The 17,709-nt window shown below is 42.2% G+C and overlaps 1 protein-coding gene across 2 annotated transcripts in view; it reads right to left on the bottom strand.

Annotated features, from left to right (window-relative positions):
• Nucleotides 1–17,709, bottom strand: part of MRPS9 (mitochondrial ribosomal protein S9) — a 56,643-nt gene that overhangs the window by 10,984 nt on the left and 27,950 nt on the right. For both annotated transcript variants that reach the window (XM_059721022.1, XM_059721023.1), the window contains exons 5-6: nucleotides 13,480–13,559; nucleotides 6,980–7,065 (exon numbers count right to left, since the gene is read on the bottom strand). In XM_059721022.1, coding sequence (XP_059577005.1) covers nucleotides 6,980–7,065; nucleotides 13,480–13,559 — 166 coding nt within the window. The remainder of the gene's footprint in view (nucleotides 1–6,979; nucleotides 7,066–13,479; nucleotides 13,560–17,709) is intronic.

The following is a 17,709-nucleotide window of genomic DNA, read 5'->3' as shown; positions in this document are numbered from 1 at the left end:
AGCACATTTATACTGGAGTAACCAACATTACAGAAGAGTAAAAAAATTTTAAAAAAGCAGCAGCAGCAGCAGCAGCCAGACAACACAAGCCACTAAACTGGGCTAAATCTGCTCATTGTGGTTCGAAATTAACTAAAAGAATTAGGAGTAAAATTCCATTGGTGTACATTACACTGCTTTAGATATCCTTAGACCACTTTCCTCCAGGTGCCTACAGTTTGCTAAAAGGCATACTGGCTATTATCTGCTTCCCTGCCACCTAGTGGTATGTAAGAATAGCATCCTATTGCTCCATTCTGTCCTTTGCTCTCTGCCCTTGATTCTACTGTAATGTACACGAGTACACAAAGATGGGAATTTAATTGGGTTAATGAGCATCATCCTATGATAAAATTCCTAAAAAGAACTCTCAAAGCAACCAGTCTGCTATATCCCAACTCCTTGATTCCCCAAAGGAAGAAACTGTGCCCAGTCCTTATAATACTGAATTGTTTAAAAGGCTAACAAACAATCCTGGCTGCAACCATTGAAGGGGCTCTTTAAGACGCATCACAACTGTTGTCTTCCAGGAACTCTCTTTTGACCTTCAACAGAAACAAGCAATCAATAGTGCAGTCAGTAAAACCTTCAAGGAAAAAGGCATCCACTAGAGAGCTCTGTATGCTGGAGTCTGTGAAAAGGAAGCTAATATAGTCACATCACAAGACTTAAGTTTCACTAACACTGCTGCATCCTCTTCCAATCTCACTAACATTTAAATACTTAATACAGGTAAGAAGCTGAAAAAGAAGAACAGCAGGGCATTTGTCTTTCCGAAGGAAGAAAAAGAAGGGTTATAACGATTAAAACTATTCAAATAAGATGGCAGTCAGGAGGTGTGAAGGAACTATAAAAATGGAATGGAAAATAAGGATCCTTTTAGATCTTACCAACACACTTACAGGCTGGGAGATGACCTTCTCAGCAGCACAGCAGTGGAAAGGGATCTTGGAGTCATAGCTGACTCCAAGATGAACATGAGTTGTCTATGTGATGAAGTGATCAACAAGGCTAACCGCACTTTATCATGCATTAGTAGATGAATAACAAACAGGTCCAGGGAGGTGATGCTTCTCCTCCATGCAGCACTGGTTAGGCCGTAGTTGGGAGTACTGCATCCAGTTTTGAGCGCTGCACTTCAAGAGGGAAGAGGAGAATCTTGAGAGGGTTCAGAGGAGGGCCACTCGTATAGTTAGAAGCCTGCAGGCAAGGTCCTACATGGAGAGACCGAGGACCTAGATCTCTTCAGCCTTCACAAGAGAATGCTAAGAGGTGATCTTGTGGCTGCCTATAACTTCATCAGGGGAGGTCAGCAGGAAATAGGAGATGCTCTATTTACTAAGGCACCCCTTGGAGTAACAAAATTGACGGAGAGCAGATTTAGGTTGGACATTAGAAAGAACTTCTTCACAGTAAGGGTTGCCAGAATCTGGAATGGGCTTCCAAGGGATGTGGTGCTCTCCCCTACCTCAAGGGTCTTCAAGAGGAGACTGGACACGCAGCTAGCTGGGGTCATCTGACCTCAGTGTTCTTTCCTGCCCAGTGCAAGGGGGTCGGACTCAATGACCTACTGAGGTCCCTTCCGACCCTAACATCTATGAATCTCTGATAATTGTTACTTAGCCATAAATAGGAAATTTATCAGAAATTACAGGCAGATTAACTATTTACTCTAAGGTAAAGGGGGATGTGGAATTGTCCCACTTCAGCTGTTTCATGAGAACTACTTATATGGATGTTTTCACCTTGTGGTAAACAAAAACTAAGCTGAAGTAGCTGCTTTCTTTTACTTCAATTGACTTTTCTTTTATTTTTGTACCTACACTTCATGAAAGTTTCTCTCTTGCTCTTTTTATAATGTCTTCTGTCTTTTTCCTTTGGGTCTCTGTTGTATTCTCTGGTGAAACCTAATGCTTCTCTGGTCTTCAGCACATGGCTCTTCAGTTATGTGATGTTCCACTCTTTTCCTTATGTTGGCAAGGCCTTTTTTTTGTATTTTTTCTCTACTTTTTGTATTTTGTTATTTTAAATACATACCTGCAGTGAAAATGTACTATGCCATGCAGTGGTACATTCAAGCACACTAAACTGCAAGTGCACTGCACACTGCAAGCGGCACCACCTCATGAGACGGAAGCTCTATCTGATACTGTACTAACTAGCCCATGGGTAGTGCTATGTGGCTATACTGATTCCAGTTTGTACAGTACTGCGTGCCTAGAACAGTCTGGCCTGTTTTAGTACAGGCTGAATAAATCTGTGGGGTGAGCAGGCTCGTATTCTTAATCATTGCTCTGGTTTCTTCCTGATCTCCAGATTTCAGATAGAACCCATTTGGCAAAAGAGCCATGTTAGCTATAAGACACATTAAATACCTTCACTGTCTCAGGGAGTTCCATCAGGGATCTCGGGGAGATCCAGGAACAGATCCTCCGACCAGACTACTTCCCTATTAAGGTGACCCATGTTCCTCGTCTGGGTCTGAGAAGTTCTCTGGAGTACAGACCCATGGCTGGTTCCAGATGGAGACCCCTGTCTTAGAGATCTTCCTGCCATCTCCTGATTCCTCCCATTAGGAGACTTTGTAGATTCACGTGGATCCTGATGAAACAACAACATCCTGGCATCAAAGTCCTGGTTCTGATTCCTGGTTCCTCAGAGCCTGCTGCACTGATGCTTGGAAAGCATGAAGTCAAGTACTCAAGACACTTTGTAATGGGCCCTATGATCCTCCAAATTTCTGCATCTCACAAGAGACAGTGCAGACTTCAAACAGCTTGCAGAACTCCATCACATCCAATGGTACTAGTGCTCCTGTGGTTCCAGACTACTTCAGAGCTGCAAACAACTTGATGGTTCAGTCACAATCAGAAATTTCTTCCGCTCTCTCTGGCTTTACCAGTACTCACTGCAAATCCATTGAGCCATACGGCATTATTCCTACTCCGGGACTTGCTCCCAACATCTCAGCTGATAGAGGTCTCTCAGACTCTATTCTGACTCTGATACCCATAGTTCCATATATACTTAACTTTTTCAGGACCTACCAGTCATGGAACCCTTCTAACAGAGAATCAGACTCCCAGACTGCATCCACAACTCTCCTAATCTCCAGTTTGACAGCATCGAGCCTCCTGGCCTTCCTAATGTAGCTATTTTCTGGCCCCAGGTTTTTCAACAAGGGGGATGCTCTAGGGACAGATCATACAGAACATATCTAGTCCTGCTCTTATGCTTTAACTTCCATACCTTTAGCACAGGCTCCCTAGATGTACTGTCCAGGATGGAAAAAATGCCTGACACTAATCTGCTGAGCAGTAACTAGAGAGCAATGGCTCTGGGATAAGTTCAGGTGTGGGACTGCCTTGAAGAGGCTCGACTTGGGGTGGCTGATTGGTGCTAAAGTGCTTGCCTAGTACTTGATGTGTATGCCTGGGATTTGCTTTTTTTGTGTGACTGCTTTTTTTTTTCTTTCTCTTTTTGTTCTTTTATTTTCTTCCCCCTTCTAGAATGACTGAGTGACAGGTCTTGCTCTGGGTGGGGCTGGTTTGGGTAATTGAGAGGTGGAGCTAGGCTAGGCAGCCTTATAAAAAGACAGCATCTAGCAAACTGTGGGAGCAACAAACAGGGAGCTTGCCTAGGGAAGTTCACCCTAGGAGGGATCCAAGGAGCAAGAGACTCTGTGCATGTGCTGGTGGGCAAGGGCCCTGGTGCAGGTGTTTGGCATGCAGGGTCCTGTGGTGTCTCTTTTTCCCCCCTTCTCCCTTACCTCCCTCTCAGCACCCTTACAGGATAGGTGTTCTTCAGGAAGCAAAGGAGGCAAAAACAGAGTCTGGATCAGCTGTTGTGATCTGTGTGGGATAGACCATGTCCATGGTGCTCTCAGAGGATTAGGAGCACTTCATCTGCACCAAGTGTAAGCTGATGTCTGGAGAAGATTCACAGATTAGAAGCACAGGTATCCATGTTGCATTGTATCTGGGACCAAGAAGATTACTTGGACAAGAGTTACAAGAGGCTGGTGCTACAGAGGCCAAAGGGCAATGAGGAGAAGTGGCAGCATGCGAGTACTCAAAGAAGGCGAGCCCCAAAATTGAAGAGGAGCAGATTAAAGTCAGCAACCACTTTCGAGCACTCTGTGGTGGAACTGCTAAGGAACAGGCAGAGGAGAAGACAACTGCAAGTATGAGGCAGAGAAGGCAGCCTAGAGAGCAGGAAGTGCAAGACCCCAAGGACGGAGGCTCCAGGACCATTGCACCATGAAGGAAGAGAATAGTAATGGTGGTGTCAACATAAAGGTTTTGACTTCTTTGCCAATGGGTGGATGCTCTTGGAGGGAGGACTGCTATCAAGAGATGGGATCCATCTGATGAGAATGGGAAAAAAGGTGTCTTTGGGCATGATATGGCCAACCTAGAAAGGAGGGCTTTAAACTGGACTCCACAGGGGATGGTGATCAAAACCTCTCAGTGACCAACCACAGAGTCCAGAATGGAAAGGACTCAAAGAAGCAACTCGACTCTCGGAAAGGGCCAGAGAACTACAGAACTGCAACAAGTAGTGCAAAAGGGAAGCAAGGAGATCAAAATGCAAAATACATCCATTACATGTATATAAATGTGAGCAGAATGGGGAATAAACAAGATGAGTTGGAAGCTGCAGCCTTTGATCTGATTGGCATCACCAAAACCTGGTAAGACAGCTCTTATGACTGAAATGTCAACATGGACAGTACACTTTGTTTTGGAAGGACAGAGTTGGGAGAAAAGGTGGTGATGCCCCCCTGTATGTCGGAAATGAAAACACTTGCTCCCTGGTTCAGGAGGAAGATGGCAAATCAGAATGCATTCGGGTGAAGATGAAAGGTGAAAGACGCAGTACCTAATGGTGGGGATTTATTATAGGCCCCCAAATCAGGAAGAGGAGGTGGATGAGACAGTACCTTCCCATAAACAAATTGGAGAAACATGATCTAGATAAAACTATTATAAAGTGGATAGATAACTGGCTCAACAGCCGCAAGCAATGGGTCCATGTCAGAAGGTTTCAAGTGAAGTCCCACATGGGTCTGTCCTGGGCCCAGTGCAGTTCAATATGTTTATTAATGATTTGGATATTGGCATAGGAAGCTTCTTGGGGAGCGGGTGCTGTGCAAGGGGGGGGGAGGGGGGCACCTCTGCCTCATGGCCCCAGAGCCCCCACAACCGTTGCTACTTCCATTGAGTACAGGGTGGGCTTTTTTTGATTCCCCGACTGCTGATGCTCGGCGCCATTGGGGAAAGGCGATCGGGGAGAGGGGACTACACGTGGGGCTCAGTCAGGAGGCCCCAGAGCCCCCACAGCAGCTGCTGCAGTCAGTGAGTGCAGGGCTTTTTTTTTTTTAAAGTGTCGAGAGGCTAGAGCCAGGTGGGGGATGGGACCGGGCAGGGCAGCCATGGGGGCTTCTCCCACAACTCATCTGAATTGCCGAAACAGTGCTGAATCAGTACCGAACCTCCAATTCTGATTTGGCTGAATGGGGACAGTGATTCGAATCATGGAATCGAACCACTGGAGGTTCGGGTGTTGGCTACAGCCAAGACTGGGAACTTCAACTACGGTGTGCCAATGCTCATGCTGGGACCAAAGCTGGAGGTCTCTGGCTCCAGGGTCTTGCCCCTCCACCCAGGGCCAGACTGATTGCCATTTTGGGATCAGGAAGGAATTTTACCTCAGGGTCAGACTGGTATGGACTGTGGGGGTTTTGCCTTCCTCTGTAGAGGGGGACGTAGCTCTCTATCTGGGACCTCTTGAGCGTATACTGACAACATTTTATAAAAGCAGGACACTGGCTGCTGTGGTTCCCCTGCTTTACCTGTGGCAGTTTAGGGTGTTAGGTCTGTGTGATCTCAGGGTTGACAGTAGCCCTCTGCAGAGTTTAAATGATGGTTTGTATGAGATAGTTTGGATAGGGCTGATGTAATGTTGCTGCAAAGGCAAAAGTCTCAGACCTCACGTTTGAAATGTAACGGATACAGAATTTTGCGTATATGAAACCCATATCAAAAGATCTCCAATTACTGGCTCATAACTTCTCTTTTCTTGCTTTCTATCCCCGCCCCCCCACCTCAACCCCATCTCAGCTAATGTGGGATTTATTCTCTACCCAGACCCATTGACTCTTCTTTCCAGGGCAGTGGATACAAAGCAGTGGGGTTCTAGGCAGCAAAATCCTGGGAACACAATGGTGGATAACTAAAATCATTACATGTGGCTACTGTGGACAATCATTTATGACATTTTAAAGTAGGGTTTTTAAAGCTAATTTAATGTATTTGATCATATATACAGTTGATCAAAAATTATACTAAGAAATAGAATGGTTTAAAAGTGATGTTCTCTGAATGTAAGAAAATCTATCATTTATAAATACTAAAACATTAGAATTACTGCACTAGGTTAAAAAGACATTGCCTGAATTAGGGTTTTTCCAGCAGTTAGCAAGATGGTTAAAGATCTTTGAGGCTATCATAAATCTTGATTAAAAATAATTGGAAACTTATTAAGTAGGGAAAGAACTTCATGTTTCTTGGATGTTCATTTTCCAGCTCCACTTAATCCTTGATTAGGAGAATATAGGGTGAAGAAACTAGGAGGCAAGGGTGCCAGAGGTGAAAGGGTAAGTGGCATGTATGTTTTGGGATGCACGAAAGACTGGCTTTTCAACGTGAAATAGCATACACACACAGACAGAGATGAAGTAAAACAAACAGACCAGGATCTTATATGTTTGCTTAAAATCACTATTTTGCAGCCAATTTCTCAAGTGCAGCAATACCAGAATAATTTCTCCCCAAACTACCAAGCCAAGAATGTTTGCTTCTAAAATTGTAAGAAGTGGTAAAGCATTGAAGCATTTTAAGAACACAGGTACCAATATTAGTTTACAAACAGAACTTACAATTTATTTCCCGTCTCAGGAAATGAGCCTTGAGCTCTCATTTCGTCCTCATATTTCTGAATCCTCAGTAGTTTCCCATATATTTCCTAAAAGATGTGGAAAAAAATACTTAAATAAATTACTTTTTATATGTTTTTAAGTAAGAAAATACTTACTTCTTATACAGATTGAGAAAGATGTAGGAATTATACTAAAACTGGTCAAAGTATTTTAATAAATGTAAATAAACTATGTTGCAGGGTCATGCTGCATGTGGGACCCTGATCCTACAATCATTTCAATGGGACTTCCTATAGCAATACAATTAAACAGTAAAATTAGTCTGTAGGACTAAGGTCTAGAGTTATTTGCAACACTGAAAAGAATTTAGGCAAGACACAACACAGGCCAATGGCTTAATTTTGAAATGTATGAGGGGTATAGGTTGTAGCCGTGTTGGTCTAAGGACATAGTGGAGTTAATTGCCATTTGAACGTATGCTGGAGGAATACAGCACGTTAAGACGGGTTGGAGCATCCCCAGCAGGCAGTCCAGGGCTGCTCCCTGCAGCTCAGTGTGCTGTGGAGGAGCTGGCTGGGGCACAAGGGTGTTTCAGCATGGGGCTGGTTGGCAGGCAGTTCCCATGCTGAAGCACTCTCGTGCCCCAGCCAGCCAGGGTAGCATCTACATGTGCGCTGCTGCAGAGTTTAACTTGTATTTACAAGTACTATCCTGCTGCAAAGTAATTAGTTTACTCCAACTTAATAGGGGCACATGTGTAGATGTTGTGCCATTTACCACGCAGATAATTAGTCTACTGCACAGTAAACATCTCATGTAGACACGCCCAGTAAGTCATATATAGCGTAGAACAAGTAGACGTGTGTAATGGGTACATTTCCAGATATACTATATACTTATTGTACATTACTCAGATTGCTTTTCAACATATACTAATATGATATCTTATCAGGCATTAAAAGATGTCAACCTATTCTAATTTAATGTAATGGCATTAGGTACCTGGAACTTGTTCCTATATTTAGGACAGGAGATACTCCAGTTCTCCAAATGGCAAGAAGTGACATAGCACAAATCTATTTATTTTAGACATTTTTCTTTATATTTTTGTAAAATAGTAAATAATTTAAACAGTAAAACAGGAAAGCCATTATGTTTTTAATAGGAGCCAAAGTATAAAGTGCTCAGCTCCTAACATGTATAATACTATGGGTTAAGATAAGTAGGCAAAAGTACTTATGCAACACTTTAAAACACATCTTAACACTTTAAAAATGTGTAAAAACACTCACTAGTCATGATTTAAAAATAGATATCTTCTCCCCAAATACACACAAACACAGAGTATATTTGTATTAAAAATAAATGTGTACTTAAAAGCATGAGAATAAGTTCACAACAGATTTATTTCCAAAGTAGATGCATTCCAAGCACTTAAATGGTTGTGGAGTCAGTTTTACAGAAATCTTTGATGGAGGCTAGCGCTAAGGTTTATAATAGCATAGAGGAGCAAAATAAATATGTTTTGAACAACTCAATTGTGTAAACCCCCTGGAATCAAGAAACAAATGAACAGCTTTATAAACAACATAAAAAAAGAAACTGCAGCACTAAGCCTTCCAGAAATCTTTTGGTTTTGAGTTGGGATCAACAGAAATCATCTATGAACTAAAACAATTTTGCACAGACTATCAGTCTGCAGCCTCTCACATGATCTAGTTGGGGATGGTCCTGCTTTGAGCAGGGGTTTAGACTAGATGACATCCTGAGGTCCCTTCCAACCCTCATTTTCTATGATTCATGATTCTATTATTCTATGTTATTTAAAATCTACTTATCTTTATTTTTATACTTTAATAACTTATCTCCTAAAAAAAAGGAAATACCATTTAAAATATCTGTAAGATTGCAGTAAACTGCCACTACATCCCAGTTGGGTTTGGTTATATGGGTAGGTTTCCCACTTTGTAGTCAAACACAGTATAGGAGTGCTAGTCAGGGAAGCAGCATCTCTCACAGCTTTCAAAACCTTCGTACTCCAGTTTGGGAAAGGGCTAATATGGATACAAACATTTCATTAGGCAAACCCACCACCCTTGTTTGTTAGAGTAAGTTGGCATAAGGCTTTCCTAACACAAGATGAAAAATTCTTTGCATCTGCAGGATGTCAGGCAGAACAGCAAACCCAGACTTCACCAGGGGGACAAAGTGTTTTTGACGGTAGGCTGGGTAGGCTATCACTTGAAAGGCTTGCCTCAGTGCTGAAAAAGAACAGAGGACCTAAGGAAGCAAGTCCCTATGAATATAATGAGACTTGAAGGACACAGAAAAAGTTAACCTGGAAAAAACAAGAGGGATTTGCCTACTGAGAGGGCTTGGCAATTAGGTGTGGGACCAGACTGGCTGCCCTGGCTTTATCCTTATCTTTCCAGCTTCTTCTATTCTCTTGTGTAGGCCCGTGTTTGAGGCCTCCCTATCTGGGAGAGAAAGTCGCAGCTGTAACACCTACCCCACTTCCCTAATGAGCCAAAAGTAAACTGGAATATGGAGCCTGTCAGATCCTGAAGTGAAATTAATAGGCCACCAGCAGGATTTGGCATGCCTTACCCACTATACCCTAGTGTGCACCCTAATTTATTGAGCAGGTCAGCAGATTGCATGTGGCATAGGATCCTGGTACGAAGACCAAAATTGCTGTAAGGAAGGGAAGGGAGAAGTTACAGCTGCATCTTTATGCAGATTTGCCATCGTCTGAATTGCTTTTAAACTGTAATTAAAGTGCTTCAGTAACATGCAACAAGTACAAAAGAGACTTTCAGGGTTTAGTCACTGGGCTCAGAGGCTCTGTTGATATGAATGGGGAAGTTCCACAACCCCTGCTTGCACAGTTGGAGTTTATCGTTGCAACTAAATTTTTAAAGAACTGATTTTTAAAAATAAATACTATTTATATAATTAAATTGCATCTCAGGGTAGGAAATATTGTCTTGTTAAATATAGGTGCCAATGTCTTTAGTTCCCAATTTTCATTGCTCTCATGGGATGAAATTCAGGTCCTAACACTTCAAAGGTTTATGCATGTGCTTAACTTTATGTGGGAATAGTTCATTGACTTAGTACAACTACTCATGCGCATAAATTTATACAAGTCTTTGAAAGATCAGAGATCATATGTAATGACCAACAATTCATTTGACAAATCTTCAATTCCCAAGATTATAGCAAGCTACTGAAGACATTCTCTTATTCAAATCTGACAGGTGAAGATTTTACTCATCACTCCAGGATGCAATAGTCACACTCATGAATGTACGCAACTGCATGTCTTGTAAACTCAGTTTGTAAATTATGCAACCAAAATAACTGGTTTTATAAGACACAAATCAGCCATATATTTTACCACTTCTACTGGAGTGTTCAAATCTTTAATTTGTACAAAGATGCTCTCTTTTAAATAAAAACATATTTTTTATTTTACATTACACAATAAATTGAAGGCAGGAAACAGGGAAATGGAAGAATATGCTAGAAGAACAGAAAAATTTAGGAAAAATCTTTCCACATATTTCAGATGCAAGGGTTTGTGGAGATTTTGTTTTGCTTTTCTGCAAAAAGCCCATAGAACGACAATCTTTGGAGATTAAGTTCTGTATTTCACTTGGCTATATGGAAAGGAGCACCTTGGTAAAATATTTGTAGACTTCTAACACTGTATATAATTGAAATGCTTTAGGATGTAAATTATTTTCTTAGAAAACATTTTGTTAAGGGTGACAAAAGGCCACAATGATGCACGAATCCAGTGAGATTTCTGGAATAATCAGCAGAATTGCTAAATTACATTTTGCTGGACAAATTTTATAATCAAACAGCCTACTTTGTCTTCTTTACCAGATTTTATAATGTGTGACCATATGCCTTGCTAACAATAACATTTTCCATGTAATATTTAGATGAACTCATAGTATACTATGCTCAAATTTTCTCAATGGGCAGCAGTTACCCATTGTGTACCAAAATGAAAATATTTTGCTTGTCTCCTGGACCAACCTGTATTCAACAAACAGAACAAAGAAAATGTACATATAAAAACACATTTTATAAAATTCTTCCTAAATATTCCAATAATAAATTTAGATTTAAATTGGATCCTAGAGGACATATAGCTAATGCATATATTTACTTTTTTCATAGATGTGTAACATCTTAATTAGTTACCTAAACAAAGAGCACTGCTGTAACTCATTGTCTTAGTTGCCACTAATAAAATCTGAAATCCCCATCAGTAAAGGCAGTAGCGTTTAACATACACATCTGGGCCAAATTATATCCTTATCTTATTCCACTCTCTCTGTATATTTTGTTTGTATGTTTATAAAACATATTGATCATTCATTAAAAAACTACAGTAACATGTAATCCATTTTCCTATAGCAGAATGAATTACAGTTTGGGGAGTTTAAAAGAAATAAATCTGCAACTCTTATATGCTCAATACAAGATTAAAACAATGTTAAGTCTTTTATACTAATTTAACTTCTCTTATGACTACCTAACTATGAGATTCTTAAATCCTGTTTACTGAATTCTTATTCCTCTAGTTCTCTTTAATGAAGACACTTAGAAATGTCCTAAGTACTAAACAATATCCTATAGCAATGAACTTGGTGTCTGTCAAACAGATTTAATGTGAAGAAGGTTTAGTCATGTAGTATGGCAACAGGATGTATACTATTTTTTTGAAAGACTGTTTCTTAGGCAAATCTTACATACCCTTTTTAAAGGCTAGGAAGAGCTAAAAATAAACTTGTGCTCCTTGTAAAATTTGTAATTTCTTCATTATGATGGAATGCAACAAAACATCTTGCCCTTGGGTTGCTCTGTTTCAGCCAAAACAAATGCAAATGGCTTGTCAGATGACAGCTGTTTGATAAGGCTCCTCTACAAGACCTGCATGCTTTACTTTTTTCCGTGAAACTTGGGATGAAAGGCAGAAGGCAGGAAGAGAATTAATGTAGCATACAGTCTAAAGGCAATGCTACAACCGTGATTAAGTAGAAAAGTTAAAAGGCACAGATTTTCCACAGCCTCGCTGCGTGCAACCCATCCGTGTAACAAGTTGACAGGCCTAGCGCGTCAGCTCCATCATCCTCTCCGACAGCTAAAACGCAGCATTGCATCCCTTTTCAGAGAAAATTTGCGTCTGCACCATGAAGCGTTGTACATTATTTCTTAGCACTGCAGGGGGCTCAAGTCCATATGGAACCTTCACAAATATTACCACAGATCAAACCAGCGGCGTTTCGAGGCAGATTTGACATACCTATTTAAATGAACAGCAGGGGTCCTCGGGCTGCCTCAGGCTGTGCAGGAGAAAACCTCTGTGGAAAGCCTATGCTGCAGCTCCATTACTCAGCAAAGACACACTCTACATTTATCATTCATTTCATTTCTGCCAGGGCAAGAAGCTCATTTGCCCAAGGTCAACAAAAAACGAAAAAAGGTTTTTCCAAGAAATAAATGTACCTGACAAGTGGGGATTTTGTCCTTTGGGTACAGAGAGCAAAAATAAACACCAGATAATTCTACACAACACAGCAAAGCTGCACGTAGCTTTCGAAAGCCTAAAATCTGTTTTTGGGGAGAAGTCTCGTAATGCTACTCTACTTTTGCAGCAGGACATGAGGAAAATACAATCTGACAGGATCTTCCAATTGAAATGACCTGACAACAAAAGCAAATACTTCATTCTCTTCTAAAACCGGGTATTAAAAGTACTGCACATCTCTTTACCAAGTCTTCTACGGAACCAAGAAAGTATGTTCTATCAATAGGCAGATATAGGAAAGGCCTGAATCTATATTAAAGAAGTCAGCAACCACTCATTTTTATCAGACACAGATTTTATTGAAGAACAGAGACTCCCTAGTCTTGCAACCATGCTTATCAGAGTGGACGCTCGCATACATACAAATAAATTAATCTGAATAATAAAAAAAAAAAAGTTTAAAATCCATTTAGCCTATTTAAATACAGATGTGTCTCACATTAAATACCAGCATACATAACATTTCCTACAGCATTTCCTTTAAGAAAACTATGTATTTTAAATTTGACAGTGAATAATCCTAAATCTAGTCATCTTGGCTGGACATCCATTCTCCATTAATAACTATTAGTGATGCTAATTCAGATTAGAATATAAATTGAGGCATGTTCAGAGTATTCAAAGCCATCTCTCAACCAAGAACTTAACATAAACCAAAAAGACTAAAGAAGCAAAACAAAAGTTTCACTTTTAAATCGGATAAAACATCACCACATAAATGAAAGAATAAATATTATGACTTAGCAAAATACATTATGTTTTACCTCAGGTGGTGTTATTATGGACCATTATGAAATCACTAGGTAAATTCAGAAACTTCTGAAATGCACCGCTGGTATAATGCAATACTTGGCTGAGAGCTAACATCTATCATAGGTTATAACATACTTACATGCAGCAATGAATAATATGACTGACTGCCAGTATAAAAGAGAAAGTGAAATGGACGGCCATCTTCTCCCCATTGGCTTACTAATGAAAAGCAAAATCAGACAAAAAAGCAATAATATATGCTTATTAAATATCTATATTTAATTGCTGGTATAAATCTCTTTTATATACTGATTACTTTTTACAATATCACAGAATTAAGAAATTACATGGGTATTCAACCTGTCTGGAAAGCCAATATTTTAAAATACTTTGTAAAAAACAATCTACATCCGCTGTTGTAGAAAGATATTTTTAATGCAAGATTTCTAAATATCACATGACATGATGGAAACCCTGCCATACATCTTAAATAAACTTACAGAGAATTTATGTAGTGGTAATGCAGGCAAAGGTGCCAAGTTTAGACTAGAATGAATGGCACACTCAAAGTTGATTAAAATACAAGAATAATTGAGAAAGGTGCCAGAGGGACAGAAAATAAAGTCCTCTGAAAACAGAAAAAAAGTTTTATGTGCATCAGCAGAATAATCTTTACAGTTGGTCTGGACTGTGTTATGGAGGGACTGCAAAGGTTTAGGATTCAGGTGTTTTGGGGAAATGTTTAAAACAATTTAATCTGTTTAGTCACAGGTGCCAAGACATGCTTTTGCTAAAGCCTCACATACAACAACCAAGTTTAATATCTGTCCTATAAAATATTTAAGGATAATTTCATGTAGCAAAAATATCCCTCGTTTTGAAACTCAACTTATTTTACCTGTTACCTTGTTATTTTATAGTCAGATTTTTTACTTGGGTATTACAGTCCAAATCCTGCCAGCTTCAAATGGGAGGCAGTATCAGTTTCAGACTCAATGTTATTTTCACAACAAGCTTTGACACCACTGATTCAGCAATGACTGTACTGTCTTAAATGCAGGTCTTTTTAAGCAAAGCACAATACGCTGTGCCAACTTTAAAAGACGATTACTGTACAAATGTCAGACACACAACTGTAAACAGCTTTTATTTTAAATTTCAGTTTAACAAACTATTGGTATTAAAGCCTGCTTCTTCTGAATAATAGAAATTCAAATTTATGGGGCCTATAGGGCAAAATTCAAGCTCCACTGATATGAACAGCAAATCACTCATGGATTTCAGTGAAGCTGAGACTTTATTACATCAATTTCAAGCACTGACAACACTTAGCAGTAATTTTTTGTCAATTTTTAAAACCAGGAATAAACATCTCAAAGTTGATGCATTTGAAGTATTTAAACCTGGAGACCTATGTTGCAGCTTGATGTAGGTAATGTGTTAAATTAAATGCAGCTTTACCAAGTAGATTATTTTGGATTGTTGTATGTCTTACAAAACTTCTAAGTACCATGTCATACACAGCCTTACATTCAAAAGAGGCCAAGCTGAGAAGATGCAACTAAAATCTGAGGTGAGCAAAAGTTTGGTCAACACTGGCCCACACCAATAAGTCCTATCCTGTCCATGGAAAAACCTGTTTCCTTTGAACCAGAGGGAAAAAAAATTAAACTACAATTCAGTAAAAAAAAGCAGCTTCAAAGTTAATACAGGTTTCCCTCAATTTATGTGGGTTCGATTTATGTGAATTTGCTCTTATGTGATGACCCTTTTTGTACCTGAAATTTGCTACATGAGAGGTAAATTCGCTGCTATGCGATCGGTATAGGTGCACTCCCCCTTCCCCCAAGCAGATAAGTCTGTGGGTTTGTGATGGGAGGGGAAAGGGCTATGAGCGGAGGGGAGGGGCATGGGGAGGGAAAAGGGCTGTGTGGGGCCAGGGCCCCATTCATCACAGCCCCTGCTGCAGCTGCTCTGGGAGTGGCTGATGCCAGCGGCTTGCAGCCACTAGGCTGCGCTGTCCCCTGAACCCACTGGGCTCTGCTTTGCCTGGGGCACTGTGCCCCGAACCCTCCGGCACGGTGTAGTCCAGCGGCTGCGAGCAGGTGGCGTCCACCACTCCCAGGGCCGCAGCAGGGACAGGCAGCCGGCCTGTAGTGGGACGAGAGCAGACTGGGGCTGGCAGCAGCACCAGGCTCTTCCCCGAGCTCAGGGTGGCCTGTGGCAATGCGAGGGGGGCTGCTGCCACCCCAAAATTCGCCATAGCCTCCCGCAACCTGCCCTCTCAGCACCGCTGCCGAGCACTGGGAAGACCCTGGTGCCACTGGTGGCCCCTGCCTGCAGCAGCCACCGGCCCCAGCCTGCTCTCGTCCTGCTGCAGGCTGCTGCCCACCCCTGCTGTAGCCCTGGGAGCGGCAGACGCTGCCTGTTTGCAGCCACTGGGCTGTACCGCGCTGGGGGGGTTTGGGGCACGGTGTAGCCCAGTGGCTGCTGGCAGCTGGCATTGGCTGCTCCTGGGGCTGCTGCAGCAGGGGCTGCAGTGAATGTGAAGAAGCAGAGCAGTGGGGTGAGTGGGGAGAAATGGGGTCAGTGGGGCTGCCACCCACCCCGAGTGCCACAAAGACCCCAGTGCCTCCCCTGCTGCAGCCCTGGGAGCAGGAGCGGCACACACCACCTGCTTGCAGCCACTGGGCTGCGCTGTGCCCCTCTCCCCACCCCTTCCCTAGCTCCAGTCTCACTCCTTCCCTCCCTCCCTCACCGCTGTGGGAACACATCCCTATCTGTTTCATTGTAAACTGGGTTTGCTTTACGCAAATTCAATTTATGCGCCGTTCCCTGGGAACACATCTACTGCATAGATCAAGGGAAACCTGTAAATCTAAATAGTCCAGTGGTGTTCAACCTTTTAGACCCACAGGCCAGATACTTTAATAGTTTCATAGTTGGTAGGGTTGGAAGGGACCTGAGGAGATCATTTAGTCTGACTCCCTGCTGTGGCAGGAAAGAGTACTGGGGTCAAACGACCCCGGCCAGATGTTCATCTGGCCTTTGTTTAAAGACCCCCAGGGTAGGAGCTAGCACCACTTCTTTTGGAAGTTGGTTCCAGGTCCTAGCCGCCCTGACAGTGAAATAGTGCCTCCTAATGTCTAGTCTGAAACTACCCTCCTCTAGCTTGTGTCTGTTGTTTCTTGTAACTCCTGGGATTGCTCGGGGGAACAGGGACTCTCCCAATGCCTGCTGGTCCCCCTTGACTAGTTTGCAGACTGCCACGAGATCCCCTCTCAGCCTTCTCTTTTGGAGGCTAAACAGGTTCAGGTCCCTCAGCCTCTCCTCGTAGGGCCTGCCCTGCTGACCCCTGATCATGCAGGTGGCCATCCTTTGGACCCTCTCCATATTGGCCACATCCCTCCTGAAGTGTGGCGCCCAGGATGAGCGGGACAGGAATGGTCCACAGGCCAGATCAAGTCCCTAGGGCCCAGCACTTCCCCTTTTCTGTCCTGAATGCTGGGAGTGGGCCCTGGGGCCCAATACCACCCCTCCCAACCTCTCATACCATGACTGGTGCCTAGGGGACCCGACACCACCCCCTCCTACCCCAGCATGCCAGGATTGGCTCCTGGGGGGCAAAGCACTGCCCCCCATTCCAAGACTGGGTTCTTCGAGGCCTGGTGCTGCCCATTCCCTTCAAGACTGGTCCCTAGGGACCTGAGGCCATGTCCTCCTGGACCCCCACACTGGAATTAGGCCCTGGTGATCAGCACTGCCTCCTTCCATACCCTGTGTGTCGGGATTAGGACCAATGGCCCAGTGCTGCCCCTGTGTGCTGGGAGCAGGTGCCTGATACAGTGTGTAGGGCCTGGAGCTCCCTGTGACTCCAGAAAATTTCTGGACACAGTGGGAACACTGCAGGTCAGGTAACATAAGGCTGTGGGCCAGATCTGGTTTGGGAGCTGGGGGTTGAGCACCTCTGAAAAAATATGCAGAAAGTACAGCTGAACGTAAGAGGCAGGGGTAAACAAGTTCTGAGAGATCAAGTAAGTGCAATCTGTAATAGGAACATTATGGTAGGAAAATGGGAAAAGGGGAAGGGGAAAAAGCAGACAAACACAGAAGAAACATGGGTGAAAACTGACTGGATCAATTTTTACTAAAAGATGAAGTTACTAATGGAATTTGACAAGTTATAAAAACTGAATATATATTTTTGAATATATGGAAAGTATATATTTTCGCTACCTAATTGTATAGTTAAGTTGCTAACAGTAAACTTTTCAGCAATCACTGTTCAAGGACTGCTTGAAGTGCAGATTTATATTTTTGCACTTCAAAGTTCTTAAAGATGTAATTTGTAGAGAGCTGAATGAGATTT

Source organism: Alligator mississippiensis, chromosome 1 (genome assembly GCF_030867095.1).
Source record: "Alligator mississippiensis isolate rAllMis1 chromosome 1, rAllMis1, whole genome shotgun sequence".
Classification (NCBI taxonomy): Eukaryota; Metazoa; Chordata; order Crocodylia; family Alligatoridae; genus Alligator; species Alligator mississippiensis.
This window is presented reverse-complemented; position numbering and strand designations above follow the sequence as displayed.